Source organism: Lynx canadensis, chromosome C1 (assembly GCF_007474595.2).
Source record: "Lynx canadensis isolate LIC74 chromosome C1, mLynCan4.pri.v2, whole genome shotgun sequence".
NCBI lineage: Eukaryota > Metazoa > Chordata > Mammalia > Carnivora > Felidae > Lynx > Lynx canadensis.
In genome coordinates, this window is record NC_044310.1 from 78,159,710 (window position 1) to 78,179,913 (window position 20,204).

Sequence of the window (20,204 nt, forward strand, 5' to 3'; positions counted from 1 at the left end):
TTCAGAACTGAATGTTTAGACTGAAAAACAATAAACAAGAAAGAAGAGAGGCAAAAGTGAGTGGTGCAGGAAAGCCAAGAGAGGAGAGAATGTAAAGAGGATGATTGGCTAACAATGACAAATGAAATAAACTCAAGCAGGATAAATACTGAAAAAGTGCCAATGAATTTAGCAATTAGGATGCCAGTGATTATTTAATCAAAAGCCATTTGATGCCAACATACTCCTGATGGTAAAAATTTCATGCATTTTCTTTTCTATTTTTCAAAACAGATGTTATATTTCATTTTAAACAAGACATGCCGCATATCAGGCTCTTCGTTTTAATTACTATTTCAGAATAAATAAAGAGAGTGATATAAATCTTGCTGTTTGTGACTAAGATGTACAGAAATGTAGCAAAATTTTATAATTTTCTTGATGTTGGAAAACTATAGGCTTAAACTAGAATTGCCTGTGATACCATGATTTAAATTGCTGATTACAAACATATTATGCGGTCAGTTCATGTCTAAAGTTTTCCTGCATATGTGTTACTTTACAGGGAATATTACCAACAGAACACAAAAGCTATCTTTTTATAAACTTATACAAATCATAATGTGTTTTTAATTACTTTTGATGCAGATCAAAAGATGAGGCTATAATATATATGTCTTAAAAACTAAGCAAATTCTGAACTGAAATTTAAGACCAAAAGGATATTTCAAGTAGGAAGAAATTCTAGATGCTGTAGCAAAAACTCTATTACAGCTTGGAACAGAATATAACACATTTTTAAAGAAATAAGATTTTAAATATAATACTTTTCCCATATTAGATATTTACTACCTTATACTGTATAAGAAATAAGACATAGAGTGAAAAAAAAACATTTCTTTTTGAATTCTCATTTGAAAATTGCTTTGGCAATGTACGAATATGATAAACTTTCACTCAAAATTGGACTGAGAGCAGAGGCAACGAAAGAAGAAGTAGGAAATTAGTTAGCCATCCAAAGGAATGAAATTTTGACATTTGCAATGATGAGGATGGGGGCACCTGGGTGGCTCAGTTTGTTAGGCGTCCAACTCTTGGTTTTGGCTCAGGTCATCATCTCACAGTTTAGTTCATGGGTTTGAGCCCCACATTGGGCTCTTTGCTGGCAGTGTAGGGCCTGCCTGGGGTTCTCTCTCTCCTTCTCTCTCTGCCCCTCCCCCACGTGCTCTTTCTCTCTTTCGGTCTCTCTCTCAAAATAAATAAACTCTAAAAAACAATGATGTGGATGGAGGTAGAGTGTATTATGGTAAGCAAAATAAGTCAGGCAGCGAAAGACAATACTACATGATTTCACTCATATGTGGAATTTAAGAAAACAGATGAACATATGGGAAGGGGAAAAAAAGAGAGAGAGCGAAATAAACCATAAGAGACTCTTAACTATATAGAACAAACAGGGTAGATAAATGGGTGATGGGTATTAAGGAGGGCATTTGTTGTGCTGAGCATACAGTGTTATATGTTAAGTGATGAATCACTAAATTCTACTCCTGAAAACACTATTACACTATGTTAACTAATCAGAATTTAAATAAAAATCTGAAAAGGGTGGGGGGGGAATAGGTAAATTTAACAAAAATAAAAACTTTTGTGCATCAAAAAACAATAAGAGAACAAAAAGGCAACCCAAAGGAAGGGAGAAAACATTTGCAAATTATAGTCTGATAAGGAACTGACACTGAGAATATATAAGCAACTTCTACAACTCAACAACAACCTGATTCTGTAAAGAAAATACACAAATAGCAAATAAGCAAATGAAAAGACGGTCAACATCACTAATCATTAGGGAAATGCAAATCAAAACCACAATGAGCTACCACTTCACACTGATCAGGATGGCTATCATAAAAAAACAAACAAGCAACAACAAAACCCCCAGAAAATTGACAAGTGTTGGTGAGGATGTGGCGAAATAAGAACCTTGTGCATTGGCTAGTGAGAATGTAAAATGGCGCTATGGCAAATAGTACAGCAATTCCTTAAAAAGTTAAACACAAAATTATCACATGATCCATCAATCCCACTTCTGGGTAAATCCCGAAGAATTGAAAGCAGGGATTCAAACGGATGGGTACAACCATGTTCATAGCGGCATTAACACAATAGCCAAAAGGAGGAAGCAACCCAAGTGTTCACCAGTGGAGAAATAAACAAAATGTGGTATACACATACAACAGAATATCACTCAGTCTTAAAAAGGAAATACGTGTTTTCATATACAACATGGATAAACCTTGATGACATTATGCTAAGTGAAATAAGCCAGTCACAAAAAGACAAATACTGTATCATCTTACTTATATGAGGTACCTAGAATAGTCTAATTCAGAGATGAAAAGCAGAATGGTGGTTTCTGGGGGTTTGGGGAAGAGGGGTATTAGGACATGTTCAATAGGTCAACTTCCAATTTTGCAAGATGAAAAGAGATCTGGAGACTGGTTGCAGATCAATGTCAATGTATTTAGTGTCACAGAACTGTATACTTTAAAAGAGTAAATTTTATGTTAAATGTATTTTACCACAACCAAAAAAATGGACTTGGAAATGAACAAGTGTTGAAAATAACAATCACTCGGGGCACCTGGGGGGCTCAGTAGGTTAAGCATCTGGCTTCGGCTCAGGTCAAGATCTCACCATCGTGAGTTCAAGCCCCGCGTTGGGCTTTGTGCTGACACTTCAGAGCCTGGAGCCTACTTCGGATTCTGTGCCTCCCTCTCTCTCACCCCCTCCTCCACTCGCATTCTGTCTCTCTCTCAAAAATAAACAAACATTAAAAAAAAAATTTAAAAAACAGAAACAAACACAAAAAAATAACAATCACAGTTATTAGGAGGAAGATGTAAATGGTGCAGGAAAGTGGCAGAGGGAAGGAGAAACTATTGCCTTATTTTTGTGTGTACTTTATTATTTTCATATGGTACCTGGATTTCCAGCTCAGCAATGTGCTGCTGTAATTCAGCCACAGCAGCTATGCTATCTGCTTCCCGGAGTCTCACAGCCATCACTTCTTCCTTGTTCTAGGGAAGAAACAAAATAAACCAAAAATAAACCATGTAATAAACCAAAAATAAAACATAAACACTTGTAATCTGCTTCAAATTTAAAAAATAACAAATAGATTAAATGAGAAAAAAAAATTGCCATTATCTCCTGAACTTGATATAAAATGAAGACCAAATATATAGAATAGTATTCCATCTTTAAGCATTGAGAAACACCACTCATGGGGTGCCTGGGTGGCTCAGTAGGTTAAGCGTCCAACTTTGGCTCAGCTCATGATCTCACAGTTCATGAGTTTGAGTCCCGCGTTGGGCTCTGTGCTAACAGCTCAGAGCCTGGAGCCTGCTTCCGATTCTGTGTCTCCCTCTCTCTCTCTCTCTATGCCCCTCCCTGGCTCCTGCGCAGTCTCTCTCTCAAAAATAAATAAAAATAAACACCACTCATATAAATAAATGTTGCATAAAATGTTAAAATAAAAATGAACTTAATTAATTAAAAATTCGTATCACTGTTGACTGTGAAAGCTGCTCATTTTTTATGTAAGAGCAAATATTGGGGAGCCTGGGTGGCTCACTCGGTTAAGCACCCGACTTCGGCTCATGTCATGATTTCATGATTCATGGGTTGAAGCCCCACAGCAGACTCTGTGCTGACAGCTCAAAGCCTGGAGCCTGCTTGGGATTCTGTGTCTCCCACTCTCTCTGCCCCTTGCCCACTCATGCTGACTCTCTCTCTCTTGCTCTCTCTCTCTCAAAAAAAAAGAAACATTTAAAAAATTAAAAAAAAAAAAGAACAAATATTGACAACTTTCAAATACCTAATGAGGACAACAGATTAACAGGCAATATGGATGCTGAGAGAGTATATTAGCTAGACAATATTTAAAAATTATATTCTTTCTGAGGCAATAAATGTCAATGAATTTTTACATTATGCTAAAGAGAACTGAAATTAGATTATATCATAATTCTAACCTTCCTAGGAAAAGTATAATATTTAACTCTACTACCTCAAAATTTCATAAAGAAAAACCCCAAAACTGTATTCTACAATATCTGTGCCAAATTATACTGATCCGGAAGTAACAAAATATGAAAAAAATACGTTAGAGAAATATAGAGTATACAAAAATATTTTGCTCCTCCATTTACTTCAGTTGCAATTTAGCAATCATTAGTATAAAAAATGTACAGGGTGGTAACCTTAGGAGAAATTTAGCACCAACCATGGGAGAGAGCCACCTAAAACACTTTATCCTTCAGGTTAGCCTTCAAATGACTGCAGTCTCATAAGAGACTCTAAACTCTAAACTCTAGAGAGCACCGGCTAAGCTGCTCCTGAATTTCTGATTTACAGAAACTCTAGGATATTAGTGCTTATTGCTATTTTAAGCCACTAAGTTTTAGAAGTAATTTTTTAAAAAGTAATACAGGGGTGCCTGGGTGGCTCAGTTAAGCATCCAACTTTTGATTTCAGCTCAGGTCATGACCTTATGGTTCATGAGATGGAGCCCCTCGTCAGTCGTCTGTGCTGACAAGCAGGAGCCTGCTTGGGATTCTCTCTCTCCCTCTCTCTCTCTGCCCTGCCCCAGCCCGTATGCACTTACTCACTCTCTCTCAAAATAAACATTAAAAAGTAGTAATAGAGGGGCGCCTGGGTGGCTTAGTAGGTTAAGCGTCTGACTTTGGCTCAGGTCATGATCTCACAGTCCGTGGAGTTCGAGCCCCACGTCAGGATCTGTGCTGACAGCTCGGAGCCTGGAACCTGCTTCAAATTCTGTGTCTCCCTTTCTCTCTCTCTGACCCTCCCCCGTTCATGCTTTGTCTCTCTCTATCTCAAAAATAAATAAAAACATTAAAAAAAAAATTAAGAGGTTGCCTTCTAAAAAAAAAATAGTAATAGAGAACTACTACTTTACTGTTAATTAACAATTTATAAAAATTATACTAATCAAAATTATTTTATGTAAATTACATATACATTTAGCTATGTAAATTTATTAATACTTTCAAATGTATATTATAAATTACACGAAATTATGTTAATCAAGTAAAAAACCCAAAATTTACCTTAATCTTCCCCCTCTCTAATCACCAAGCCTTATTGGTTCTCTATAAAAATAGATTGTGAATTTATCTATTTCTCTTTATTTAAATGCTAACAGCTGGGCCCAAGCTAGCTACTCTGTCCTGTGCTATTTCCTGATGATCTCATATCACATCTCTCTCCAAACTCACCTTAAACCTACCTCCACACACAATGGCATGTATATTCCTTTAAAAAATAACTACATGAATTGCTACAAGCAATATCCCCTAATAAATGCTTAAATGCTAAAATTAGTTGCTGAAACTTTAAGCATATATGCATAGCCTTAAAATAGTTCCCCCCCAATATTTATTAATTACTGTGGTGGTTTTAACATATACCCACAAATTCTTTAATACTTTTTCCTTTTTCTTTTTTTTTTTAATTTTTTTAAACGTTTATTTATTTTTGAGACAGAGAGAGACAGAGCATGAACGGGGGAGGGTCAGAGAGAGAGAGAGGGAGACACAGAATCTGAAACAGGCTCCAGGCTCTGAGCTGTCAGCACAGAGCCCGACACGGGGCCCAAACTCACGAACCGCGAGATCATGACCTGAGCCAAAGTCGGACGCTTAACCAACTGAGCCACCGAGGTGCCCCTAATACTTTTTCCTTGAGGAGGTATGGCTTAACACCCCTGCCTGCCATCAGACTGCAGGCTGGCCTTAGTAACTTGCTTATAATGAACCGAGTATAAGAGAAAAAAAGTTCTGTAGTGGAGAAAGCTGGCAGACACCAACTTAAATGACCAAGGTTACCAGCATTAACCGTAAGATATATTTATACGAAGTGTCTTCTGATATGATGTGCTGAGAAGGACACTTCAACTCTGTATTCTTTCCTAAAATACATAACCTCAGTCTAATCAGGAGAAAACAGACAATCCCAAACTGAGGGATATTCTACAAAATATCTGACCAGTATTCTTCAATAGTCAAGGTAAGGAAAGATAAGAAAGCATTAAGAAACTGTCACAGAATGGAAGAGATGGAGATATAATGAGGAAATTTGAATAAAGTCTATAGTTTAGTAATAACATTGTACCATCATTCATTTCTCAGTACTGATAAATGTACCATGTTAGATGTTAACATGTAAGATGTCAACATTAGAAGAAGCTGATTGAAAGGCATAAGGTAACTCTATGTACTATTTTTGCTGCTTTTGTGTAAACATAAAAATATTTCAAAATTAACAGTGAAAAAAAGAAATCTGAAGCAAATACAGCAAAACAGAAAAAAAAAAAAAAGTCAGTTGATTTCCTGCTTAAAACCTTCAGTGGCCTCCCACAGCACGGACTCTAAAATTTTACATGGTACGAAGTGGAATCCCAACCTGCTTCTCTAGCTTTATTTCATTAGCTTTTTGCTTTATAGAAGTCTCAGCAAACAGGTTCTTTCCTGCTTTTGGATCTTGAACTCTGTGAGCTTTTTCACGAGAGGATCTTCCCCTGGCTCTTCATATGGTTGCTTCTGTGCTATTCTTCACGCCCCACCTTTGATACCACTTCCTAGCACTCCATCTTTATTGCCAATTCTCCTTACCTCCCACTTTATAGTACATCATTCGTGATAATCCTATGTATTTTTTACTTTACTGTCTCACTAAACATTGTGTCCACCTTCTTCACTACTGAATCCCCAGTGCCTATAAGACTGACAAATAAAAGCTGCCCAAGTATTTGACAAATACATAATTAGATGCCATCCTTCTTTGAAGTCTCATAATCTCACCTCCTCCCAATCCTATTTGAGAATCACTGTTGTAAAATATACAAAACATGTCCTAAAATAGCATCTATTTAGAATGAAAAGTCTGGCTATATACTTTGTAAGTAACACAATAGAGAAACAGGTATTATCATGCCCTGCTGGTCAAAGTACAAAATGGCACAACTGTCAGGAGTGTTATCTGACAAAATCTATGAAAGTACAAATATATTTACCCACTGACCAAACAATCAAATTACAGGAACACATAGATATACCTCTATAGGAATATGTAGATATAACTCTATATGTCTGAAATTATATATGTATAAGCTTATTCACTATACAGTGCCTGTGACAGCAAAACACTGGGAACAATCCATGTGCACACCAATAAGGACCTAGTTAAGTATACTATAGCACATCCATGCAATGGAAAACAATATACCTTAGAAACTAATAAGACTCTTCAAGCACTGATATTGAAAGCTCTACAAAATATAGTGACGAAAAATAAAAATAAAAAAAGAGGAGCATACAGTATGTTAACGTTCATGTAAGAAAGTGAAAAGAAAAATTATATATTTTTACTTGCTAGTATTTGCCTAAAAGAAACTCTAAAAGGATATATCAGAAAATAATAAAAGCAGTTACCTAGCAAAAAGTAAAAGGGGTATGTGGTAGAATCAGAAACAGAATGAGGTAAAAGGGGACGGATTGCTTTGATTTATACTCAGTTAAACAATCAAAGCATTACGAGTATGTATTAAGCTAGCAAAATTTATATTATATATAAGCAATAGGTTTATTTTCTTCCTGTTTCCTTCCTATCATTATTCCATGTAGGCATAATGTTATAATCATAGTAAAATACTTTGATTTTCCTCACTTAAAATTTCTTATCATACAATTTTGCAAATTCATAATTAATACATCTTTTCTCATGGACATACATATATCTATGTCTATATATCTCTCTATATTTGTAGAACCAGAAAATTTAAAATATTTCTGTCATCTTCAAATTTATATTTATGTAGCAAATCCCATAATCTCATTACTAAAATCTTAGGCACAAGGTGTGTCTTGGAACTTCAGATTTTTTAGATTTTAGAAAAGTAATAAGGTGCATACCTTAGTAGTATTAGTGGCACCTTAGTATTCTCTAGTGGCAACAACACCCATAATGAAACAGTATGCTCAGTGTTAAACACAATGAAACAGTAAAGTATAAAAATATACACCAAGTGGGATACAATAAAAATTATCCAAATGAATGTGTGTGAAATTTATGAGAAAACGTTTGGGTTTCAGAGTATTTTGAATTTTCATATTGGAGATCACAGACTTGTACTAGTTTCATTTTTAAGTGGGAATATTCAAACACAGTTATAGAGAGAAAATAACATTAATATTAAAAACAGTATTCTGATATTTTACATAAATGAAAAATAAAATGAACCTGAATAATTATTTACCAACAAATTATAAGCTATAATCATGTAGAACTAAATGAAAATTAATCAGGGGTGCTTGGGTGGCTCAGTCGGTTGAGCATCTGACTCTTGATTTTGGCTCAGGTCATGATCTCACAGTTTCGTAAACTTGAGCCCCTCTTAGGGATCTGCACTGACAGGGCGCAGCCTGTTTGAGATTCTCCCTCTCTCTCTGCTCCTCCCCCACTCACGTCCTGTCTCTCTGAAAATAAAAGCCTTAAAAAAATAAATGAAAATTAATCAGATTTACACAACTAAAGGACTAGCTTCCTTGAAAAAGTTAGGTTTGTTCCTGAACTATTCCAAGATAACAAGGTAAATATATACACTTAATTAGAATGTACTAGGTGCTAGGGTAACAACACACCGGTCATTCTCAAAATCTACAAAAGGTATTACAAAAGATTGAATAAATCAATATACAGTGTAAACACAGGGGGAGATAGGGGAATCAGCATCTTTAACATATTTTACATACTTATTAATGAACAGTTAAAGATTAAACAAAATATATATTGGTTCTTAAAATTCTCTAAAATTCTGAATCTGAGCCCATTGCTTAAATTAAAAAAATACATATATGTATATATATTTTCATCAGCAAATTCAACAAATATTTATTTCCAAAGGACACTTTACTTAGCTTAAGTTACTAAGGCATTTGAGGAGCAATATTAAATCAAGTCATAGTGTTATCAACCAATGTTTAAGGAAAACTTACACCAGTAATGAAAAAAGATTAAGTTTAGTTCTTTATTAAAAATAAGTCAGCATAGACGATACGGCATCATAAAAACTCAATCACACATTAGAAAGACGAATCAAGTTGATACAACCTCATGTCACATCACTTTATTTTTAAATTAGTCTAGTTATAACTTTCCAGAGGTACTAATTTTAAGTTAGTACAAATTTCAGTACTGCCTACAGATTTCTGTCAGTGTAAATTGTAACAGCCATGCATATTTATTAGGATGTAATTTCATCTCTGGATTTCAGTGACACTGATAAACCATTCAAGCTTCACTCTTGGTTTTTAATGACACCAGAACAAGTTGATGGAATTACAGCTTTACATGTGCCATTGAAAGTCTTATTTCTTATCATAGAATAATAAGGCTGAAATCTCTAAAGGGCATCATTCCTGCTATCTCACCATGGAAAGATGGATGACTAGTTTATTTTTAAAATCCTGTAACTTGTCTTCAGTAATCCATTCTAATGCTCAGATCACAGTCATCTCTTTAGTTATTTCTCTCTCTCTCAAACACACATACACTATCTCTTTCACTTTCTCTCTCCTTCTACCCCACTCCACATCCCCTCACCCTCTCACCACTGTTATACTGTAGATTAATTTCAAGAAAAAATTTACTTGCATTCAAATATTTTTTGATGCTTTATAAATCCAAACACTTTACACACACAAAATTAAAAAAAACAAATTAAAGTAATGGGAAATGCACACAATTTCCCCAACCCATTGGTATATACAAACTTCTTTTGCTTTCTACCCAGAAAACATTTATCAATACTGAATGTCTACTGATAAGGTACCAATCAAAGCAGAGTTGCCCTAACCTCTCTAAATTACCTATCTTTTTGGTTACGATTTTTAAAACTTCGTTTTTAAAGGGTTACAAGTCAAAATAAAAATTGTACAGAGATATCAATTTTCAACCACCTGGCTAACTTAATTCCCTACACTAGCATTTAACCAAGTAGGTGAAAATGAAGTTTCCTGCCTGAAATCCACCTCAAGGCATGATGAGTTAACCTTGTCTGAAAGCAACCACCAAACCAAGTTCAGGAAAAGTTGGAAACACAGCTAGTTCTTTTTGGTTTTATTTGGTTTTAAGATAATAATGAGACAAAACAAAAAGGCATTATTATTTTGACAAAAACATTAGGTAGTTGATATATTTACCTTGCATTCAATCTCTGCTTGTTTGCGCTTTGCTTCACTTAATTGAGTAAGTAGTCCTTTGTTCTGTGCAGAAAGATACTGCACCTTCTCATGTAGACTGATCACCTCTTGTTCCGCTCTTCGAAGATGGTTACTATTGATCTGATTCTAGTAATTAAAAATATAAATACTCAGACTATAAAGACCCGAAAAAACTTATATATTTCTACCTCTCCATTTTATACCTCAGTAACATTATATAAAATGTTATTATTAGATACAGATAAAGTTTTTTTTTAACAAATAAATACTAAAAAGAAAAAAGTATACAAAAGTGCTTTAAAACTCAAGCCATCCAAAAGAATACTTAAGGTCCATATCAAAAACTCTTCCTACAGCTCAATATTTTCATTTATACAATAAATATCTATAAACTTTAAGAATGTTTACACAGAACTTGAAGGTATTAAATTGTGCAACAGGCAGTGTCACACAAATGAGTACATACAGGAATATGATGAATTTGACTCCTATTTCCAGTTCTCAAAAGAAAGTACAGACTGACTGAAAAGTACCATCACCATTTACTGAACTGTAAAATCCCTGATGTCATAAAATGTGTCATGTGCACTTTTACATTCCTCCCATGTACAGCACAGTCTTTTTATAGTGCATGGACTGGTTTTGAACTCTGACTTGTTATTCGGTCATTATCTAAACTAGTTATAATATTTGAGTCTCTATTTCCTCATCTGAAAAATGTATATAAAAATAAGACCAATTTTTCATTTAGTTGTCTTTAGTATTAAATGAGAGATTACATGCAGCAGGCCTTAATATATAGTAAGAACTCAATATATGCTAGCTGCTTAATTTATTGTAATTATAGAACATGCTAAGAAATTATATAGACCTTAAGGTGACTGACATGAGGTAGTCTTCCCATTCAAGCTTCATGCAGCCTGATTTCTCTCAACCCCAAAATATTCTATTAGGGGTCTGAAACAGTAGGGATTTTATAACCGAAGACAGGAAAATCTGGCTCCTCATTTTATAGTTTTTCACCCATAGTAAAGTTATCTAATCCCATCCAATTTCAGTACACTGTTATAAGCATAGATATTACCACTCGAATTTAAAGTCTGTGTTATATCTGTCTCTCAAAAATAAATAAAATCTTTAAAAAATTTAAAGTCTATGTTGTAGCAGTCATATGAAAAAAGTTTATGCAAGGAGTCTCACACAATGCCTGAAATTTAACAGATACTTAATAAATCCTTGGTTGTTATTATTATTATATCCATTCTGCCTCACTCTATGAAAATGACCCTGCCTGCAGTTTTTTTTTTGAGCTATTTTTTTTTTAACGTTTATTTATTATTGAGAGACAGAGAGACACAAAGCGTAAGTAGGGGAGGGGTAGAGAGAGGGGGAGACACAGAATCTGAAGTAGGCTCCAGGCTCTGAGCTGTCAGCACAGAACCTGACATAGGGCTCGAACTCACAAACTGCGAGATCATGACCTGAGCCGAAGTCAGTCGCTTAACCAACTGAGCCACCCAGGTGCCCCAAACCTGCCTCGAGTTTTAATAAAAGATCCACATCATCTAATAGATTTAAACTCCAAAACATTCTACCACTTCTGGGTTTCTTCATCCTTACTTTTACTCATCTTCCTGACTCACTATATGTCTACAAAATAAACAGTGAACTTCTTAGTGCTCAAGTACTTAGTACTTACATACAAAATGTTCTTCCACAACCTCTTTTTACTATCTTTCCTCCTACGACTAAACAAATAACCACACTTGAGAGGGACACACCTTCAACATAAGCTGCAAAGAATTCCCACAAATAGAACTCCTCCTTGCACCACTCAATACAAGTCCATGACCCATCATCACAAACTATACACATTAAACAAAACGCCAAATTGATGATGAGTGAGAAAACAGTAGAAAAAAGGATAGCAATGACAGATTTTTTTAAAACTCTAGATAACAAAATAATCACGTAAGGACTTTATATAAAATATTTTGTTTAAAATTTTTAGACATAGGGGCGCCTGGGTGGCTCAGTCGGTTAAGCGTTCGACTTCGGCTCAGGTCATAATCTTGTGGTTCGTGGGTTCGAGCCCCGCGTCGGGCTCTGTGCTGACAGCTCAGAGCCTGGAGCCTGCTTCGGATTCTGTGTCTCCCTCTCTCTCTGCCCCTCCCCTGCTCATGCTCTGTCTCTCTCTCAAAAATAAATAAACCAAAAAAAATTTTTTTTTAATTTTTTTAGACATAAAAAGAGGAAGCAAAAACATAAGCATAGAACAAGTAACTATCAAAAAACATTTAGCAAATTTGAAAAACAACCAAATACATTTTCTAGAAGTTAATATAGCCAAACATATTAAAAATTAATTAAAGGATTAAATAGGAGATTAGATACATTGAAGATAGTGTCCCAGAAGAGGTAAAGAGAGTAAGGAGGTACAAAATACACCTAATAGGGGTTGCAGGATAAAACAGAAAACAAAAAGATTAGATATAATGGTCTAAGAGACAACAATAGTTGAGAATTTTTTACAACTGGAAGAAATATATATATATGAATCTACTATTCATGAAGCACAACTAATTCCAAACAGGATAAATACAAATAAACCCTCAATAAGATACATTTTAACAAAACAGAATGCTAAAGAGAAGACGAGACAGGGGCATCTGGGGGGCTCAGTTGCTTAAGTACTTGACTCTTGATTTCAGCTCAGGTCATGACCTTAGAGTTCATGGGTTGGAGCCCCACAAGGGGCTCTGGGCTGGAAGTGCAAAGCCAGCTTGGGGTTTTCTCTCTCCCCCTGTCTCTCTCTCTGCCCCTCCCCTGCTAGCACGTTCTCTCTCTCTCTCTCAAAATAAATAACTACAAAAAAAAAAAAAAAAAGAGACAAATCAGACATCAATAGGAAAAACCTGTAGTGCTTAAAAAAATAAATTTCATCCTACAACAGTACATTTAGCTAAACTATAAGAGTGCGAAAAAGTACACCTATTTTAAGAAAGTGAGAGTTTACAATTCATGATTGAAATTGTAAAAAAACTGTTAAATAAAAGTGAGAGAGAGCAAAAACGCAGCAAACAAGTAGACAAATCTAAATAAGCCCTGACTCCATAGAACAATAATGTCTAATAATTTAGAGATATAAAAAATGTACAATAGTAAGATACAAGATTGGAAATGGAAGAAGAGCATATAGAGATCTTCTAAGGCCCTTACACACTTTTAAAGGAAGATGGAGATAATTATCAACATCAAACTCTGTTTAGTCTCAGATGGGACTTTTTTTTCAGGTAATAAACACTAATAGAAAACAAATGGAATTATAAAAGTCAAACTAGCAGAAGAGAAAGAAACATCTAAATCCAATAAAAAGCAAGAAAGGAAAAAAACACAAAAAAGAAATGAAGTAAAAAATTTTCAAATATATCATAATAAACAGTTTTGATTTCTGATGAGGATATAGAGTAGAAGAGGATTGTTTCCACCCTTTCAATTAAAAAAAAAAAAAAAAAAAAAAAGCTGGCCAAACTCAATTAATGACTTTTGTTGAAACCAGAGAGGTGAGCACACAGGGCAACAAACTAACCCCAAATCTAAGGACAGACAGGGCAGATGAAGCCAGAAACTGTTAAGAATAATTTAGCCAGAGGCCAAGTATTGGCTGGCTAGAGAGTGTGGAGCCTAACGGAGCAAAACAGTTCACAAGCTTTTGTACACTTTTTCTTCATGGACCCCAACAGGTACACACAAAAAAGATGGATGAAAGCCTTGAGAAAGAGATCTCCATAGTAAAAGCTTGAGGGAGGAGAGCAGCAGCCAATACAGAAGCACTAAACCTTGCTTAGTTCCTCTACAGAATAAAAGGTTTCATCCATTACTATCAGAAACACTGGTGCCCTTAGAACACTGGGGAAACCACCATATCTGAGAAAGGGACAGGACTATATTTTGGGCCTAGGACTATAGCTGGTGGTAGGGCAGGAGCACTAAGAAAGTCAAACACTCCAGATCCAGGGGCACAATGCAGCCTAAGACTGAGGCTTTATCAAAACAATGGGGAACACTCTGGCCCTCCAACTTCCTGTAACAAGTAAGAGTGGAATACTGCTGGAGACAGACTCTCTCTGAAGTGCTATACACAAGGAAGACCTAAAAGACATTGAGAAAAGCCTCTGGCAAACCAGCCCCTAATCTAAAAATAAGACAGTGTTAGAGGAATTTGAAGCCTGTGGTGCAATGAGGGTAACCACAGAAACAACAAACCTCAAAACCAGCCCAACTCCTGACTATATTAACTCAAATCCCCCACATTAAAGGCCTACCAGAAGAAAAGGTATGCCCATTTCCAGGCATAAAAACTACTTACCTTAGTCTACTGTCCTACACTAGACACTCAGTTTTCAACAAAAAATTACAAAGCATAGGAAAAAGAAAAAACAAAACACTACCAAGAGACAAAGCAATCAACAGAAATGGCCTCATATAGGACACAGATATTAAAATTAACTAACAGGGAATTTAAAATAACTGTAATTAACATGCTAAAGGTTCTAAGAGAAAGGTTAAAAACATTCAAGATCACATACTTAATATAAGCAGAGAAATGAAAACTGTAAGAATCAAACAGAAATGCTAGAAAGGAAAAACACAGTAACAGATGTGAAGAATGCCTTCAATGGCTCATCAGACAACTCCCAAAGTGGAGCAAAGAATCAGTGAACTTAAAGATAAGTCAATAGAAATATTTAACACAATAGAAACTGAAACACAAAGAGAATAATGAGAAGAAAAAAGAAAAGAGCATCAAAGAGTTACTATCAATATCAATTAATCTAACGTATGTGTAATGGGAATCCCAGGAGGAGAAAAGAAAATGGAATGGACAGAAGAAATATCTGAAGAAAGAATAACCAAGAATTTTCCAAATTTCATGGTAGAGAGAAATCCACAGGTCCAAGAAACTCAGAGGGAAACAAACAAAACAAAAAATACAACAAGTCATTTCATATTCAGAGTGCTAAAAACAAAAGGGAAAATCTTAAAAGTAACCAGAGGATAAAACACATTACATGCAGATAAACAAAAATTATAACAGAATTCTGGCTTGCATGGTTACTGACAAGAAGAGTAACTTTAAGTGTTGAAGGAAAAACAACAACCCAGATTTCAATATCCAGCAAATATATATTTTAAAATTGGAGAAATACTTTCCCAAAGAAACAAAACTAAAAATCCACTGCCAGCTGACCAGCAGTACAAGACATGTTAAAGAGATTTCTTAAGCAGAAGGAATATGACACCAGACAGAAACATGGATCTGTACAAAAAAATAGAATGCTGAAAAATGGAATAATTGAAGGAAATAAATATCATTAAATTTTTTTTTAATTTCTCTGAAAGGTAACTGATTAAAGCAAGACTAGTAGCACATATGACATATTTGTACTATATGTAAAAGCAAAATATATGACAACAAAGAGCACAAAGGATAGGAGGAAGAACTGGGAATATACTGTTGTAAGGTCCTTATACTACATGTGAGGAATATTATTTGAAGATTAGCTCTCATTAGGTGTATATTGAAAAACCTAGAGCAACCAGTAAAAAAAAAAAAAAAAAAAAAAAATTAAGGAGTATAAAGAAGTCACTTGTGGAGATAAAATGGAATCATAATGCCCAATAAATCCAAGAGGAAATAGAAAAATAAAAGATATAAAGAACAGATGGAACAGAAATAGCTAGCAAGGTGACAGATATTAATCCAAACTGAATCATCAAACACGGACTAACGATGACTGCTAAAAGAGACTGGGACTGCATTTTTAGAGCTTTATTGAGACATACACATAAAAGTCACCCACTTAAAGTGTACCTACACTTCAGCAGTTTAGTACAGTCAGGAGTTGTACAACCATTTGTCAAACTGGATTTTAAAAAATGTTCATCTATATGCAGTTTATCAAAGATATCAACAGGCTGAAATTAAAAAGATGGACAAAGATAAATAAGGCAGAGACTGAAAAAGAACAGCTTAGAGGTGCCTGGGTGGTTTAGTCGGTTGAGCATTCGACTCTTCATTTTGGCTCAGGTCACGATCTCACGGTTTATGAATTTGAGTCCCACATCAGGCTCTGTGCTGACAGTGCAGAGCATGCTTGGGATTCTCTCTCTCTCTCCCTCTCACTCTTTTCCTCCCCCACTTCTGCTTGCACACTCTCTCTAAATAAATAAACTTAAAAAATAAAATAAACATCTTAGATAACTGTATTAAGATAGACTAAATCAAAATGCAACCTGAAAGATAAAGAGGGTCAGTATATAATAAGATTCATTTTAAACTTTTGTAAAGTTTATTTATTTTAAGAGAGAGAGAGAGCAAGCAAGCAGGGAAGGGGCAGAGAGAGAGAGAGAGAAAGAGAAAGAGAAAATCCCAAACAGGCTCCATGCTGTCAGTGCACAGCCCGATGCAGGGCTCAATCTCACAAACCATAAGATCATAACCTGATCCAAGATCAAGAGTCTGGCGCTTAACCAACTGAGCCACCCAGGTGCCCCTAATAAGATTCATTTACTACAAAAAAAAATGACAATTAAAAATTTGTGTGTCCCTCTAAAAGCGGCTCAGAATATTTTAAGCCAAAAAACTCATAATCTAAGGAGAAACAAATCTACAATCACAAGAGAAGGTATCTATTTGTTAGTATTTGAAACATCAGGTGATACACACAACTAGAAAAAATATAGAAGATACAAACAGTATAATGAAGAAGTTTGATCTAATATAAGTAAGACTCTACAGACTACAATCTGTGACCACAAAGCAATTTCGTTAAACTAATGACATAAACTACTAATGAAGTGAACCAGAAATCTATACATTTGGAAATACAAAACATACTTGTAAACAAATCTTGAGTCAAACAAGCAATCACAAGGGAAGTCAAAAGCATGGAACTGAAGAATAAAAAATATATTAGAAAAGAAAACATAGGTAGGAGTACAAATAAAGGTGAAAAAAGATGAAGCCCAAGCAACAAATAATAAAAGGATATAATAACAGAACTAAATTATATAGAAAACTATGGTACAACATGGAGGACCAACAAAAATGAAAAATCCAGTCTTTAGAAATATTACTAAAAATGGCAAACCTCTGAAAAAAACTGGCAAACTTCTACAAACACTTTTCAAGAACATAAACACAAATAAACACTATTAGAAATGAAAAAAGACCTAAATATTGACCTAGTAAAAATAATTTTTTTAAAAAGACACCCTCAACAACTGTAAGTGATGAATTTGAAAGTTTAGATGAAATGTGTCTTCCCAAGCAAACACGTCTTACCAAATGAGACTCAAGAACAAACAGAACACCTGAAAAGGTCTATAAGCCTTCAATAAGTAGGACCAATAGTTACTATTCCCAAAAAAACAAGACAAAAAGATAAGCCTATTTAAAGGAATGGATTCCAGCAAATATTCAAGAGGTAATTCTAATCTTAGACAAAATTTTGTAGAAATAAAAAGATAAAATACAATCTGATTTATTCCATAAACTTATTATAACTTTCATACCAAACCTAGGAGAGTATCCCCCAAAAGGAAAATTATATTACATTCTAACGTAGGTAAGAAAAATCTAAAATATTAAAAACCTAATCCTGCAATGTGTTGTGTATGTCCCTGTATGTGTTCTATATCATAAACTTGTTTATTTTTCAGTATTTTGAGAACTGTACCTCAATATAACTGGCTTGTTTTGCAATCCTGTGTATTTTTACTTTATGCATGAAAAAACATTTTTTATTTATTTTGAGATAGAGAAAGAGAGCACGAGAAGGGGAGGGGCAGAGAGGGTTGAGAAAGAAATCCAAGCACACTCCAAGCTCAGTGCAGAGCCCGAGGTGGGGCTTTATCCTACTACTGTGAGATCACAACCTGAGCCTGAGCCAATATCAAAAGTTGGACACTTGGGGCGCCTGGGTGGCTCAGTCGGTTGGGCGGCCGACTTCGGCTCAGGTCATGATCTTGCGGTCCGTGAGTTCGAGCCCCGCGTCGGGCTCTGTGCTGACAGCTCGGAGCCTGGAGCCTGTTTCAGATTCTGTGTCTCCCTCTCTCTGACCCTCCCCCATTCATGCTCTGTCTCTCTCTGTCTCAAAAATAAATAAACGTTAAAAAAAATTTTTTTTTAAAGTTGGACGCTTAATCAACTGAGCCACCCAGGCACCCCTAAAAACATTATTTGGAGAAAGGATCTGGAGATTTCAGACTGCCAAAGGGGTTCATAGCATACAAAAAAAGATAAGAATCCCAGTACTGAAGAAACTCGTAGAGCTATACACAAGGAAACAGGTGCAATAATATTCAGAGTAGCATTATTTGTAATAGCAAAAACTGGTACAAAGAAGGAAGAGTGTGGCTCAATAAACTAAGGTGTACTTACTAGGTGGTATTTTCTGAAAGTCACTAAAATGAAGGAACTGAAACTACATGTATCAACAAGGACAAATCTCTTCATCTGGACGTTAGATATGAATCATCACCAGTTCAAGCACTGGCATTTAGGAACAAGTGCCTTACACCATTTCTCTTTCATCAAAATGCATCCAAAATTACACTCTGTCAGGTACAGTTCAAAATACAAATTCCTTAGGAAGCCTTTCCCTAAACCATCTAGTTGGAATTAATTCCCCCTCCTATTTTCCATAGCAGTTTCTATCAAACTCTTTAGTTACCAGATTTCTAAATTAAACATTTTTCCAGTTTTATTGAGATATAATTGATATACAGCACTGTGTAAGTCTAAGGTGTACAACATAATAACCTGACTTACATATAGTATGAAATTATTAGTTAATGTCCATCATGTCATATTGTGAATTATATTAAATGTAGTTTGTGCAACTGATTTTTCAGTTAAGTTCTCTCTGGTGACTAAACAGTTCTTTGTATTCAACAGTTCTGAAAATTATGTTCATTGATTTCATTCATTCACCACTGTGAAACAAAACCCGAACACTGGCTTAAAAGCTGTGTTTCTATCTTTAATGTGTACAATGAGATAAAATCTGTTATAAAAATAAAACTTTCAATTATAAAAACTGGATTTCTACTTTTCAGAATTTCACTGTTATAGTCAATTGTAATGAAAAATACAAGAAAATAACTTGGAACAACATAAAACAAAATCTATTTAATCTAAAGGATTTACAGATTCATGTTATCATGTTAAAGTTGGGATGATCATTTTGCACATATGTATACAGAATGATACATGAGTTAACTATGCCCCCTACTGACTATTTTGAAAACCAAATAACATTGCAGAGAATCCAGAATGTGGTCCACACAAATGTACCACATAAAAACCAAATGTACTTTATAATGCAAATGGGCTCATTAAAAAGGATTGTGCAAATGTTAAGTCAAGTATATTTAAGACAGAATTTATCACAGAAAGAGAAGACTTAGAAAGAAGTATAATTTTGGAATTAACTGCTCAGAGTTACCACATTACATATAAGGAAGCATCATTCACATTATATTCTGCACCAACTGTTTTCGATGAGGGGCAATTTTGCCCCCAGGGGACATCTGGCAATCTGTGGAGATGCTTTTGGTCAAAACCTGGGGTGAGAACCACAGTGCTACTGGGACCTAGTAGGTAGAGGACAAGGATGCTGCTAAACATCCTACAATGCACAGGCCAGTCCCCACAATAAAGAATTATCTGGTTCAAGAATTACCTGGTAATAGAGTCAAGGTTGAAAAAATTTGCTCTACATGAATATTTTCTCTCAAATTGTACAACAAGGCAACAAAGTTAATAATGTATAGTTTTATGACTTGCTTAAACTTTGCTGACTGGGTCAAAGAAGACACTAAATCTCTGATATCAAAGACTACAATTTTTAGCCC

The 20,204-nt window shown here is 35.0% G+C and overlaps 1 protein-coding gene across 3 annotated transcripts in view; it reads right to left on the reverse strand.

Moving 5' to 3' along the window:
• EVI5 (ecotropic viral integration site 5) overlaps window positions 1-20,204 on the reverse strand; it is a 237,856-nt gene that overhangs the window by 67,958 nt on the left and 149,694 nt on the right. For all 3 annotated transcript variants that reach the window (XM_030323539.1, XM_030323540.1, XM_032594340.1), the window contains 2 exons: window positions 10,263-10,409; window positions 2,964-3,059 (listed from right to left, as the gene is read on the reverse strand). In XM_030323539.1, the coding sequence (XP_030179399.1) occupies window positions 2,964-3,059; window positions 10,263-10,409 (243 nt within the window). The remainder of the gene's footprint in view (window positions 1-2,963; window positions 3,060-10,262; window positions 10,410-20,204) is intronic.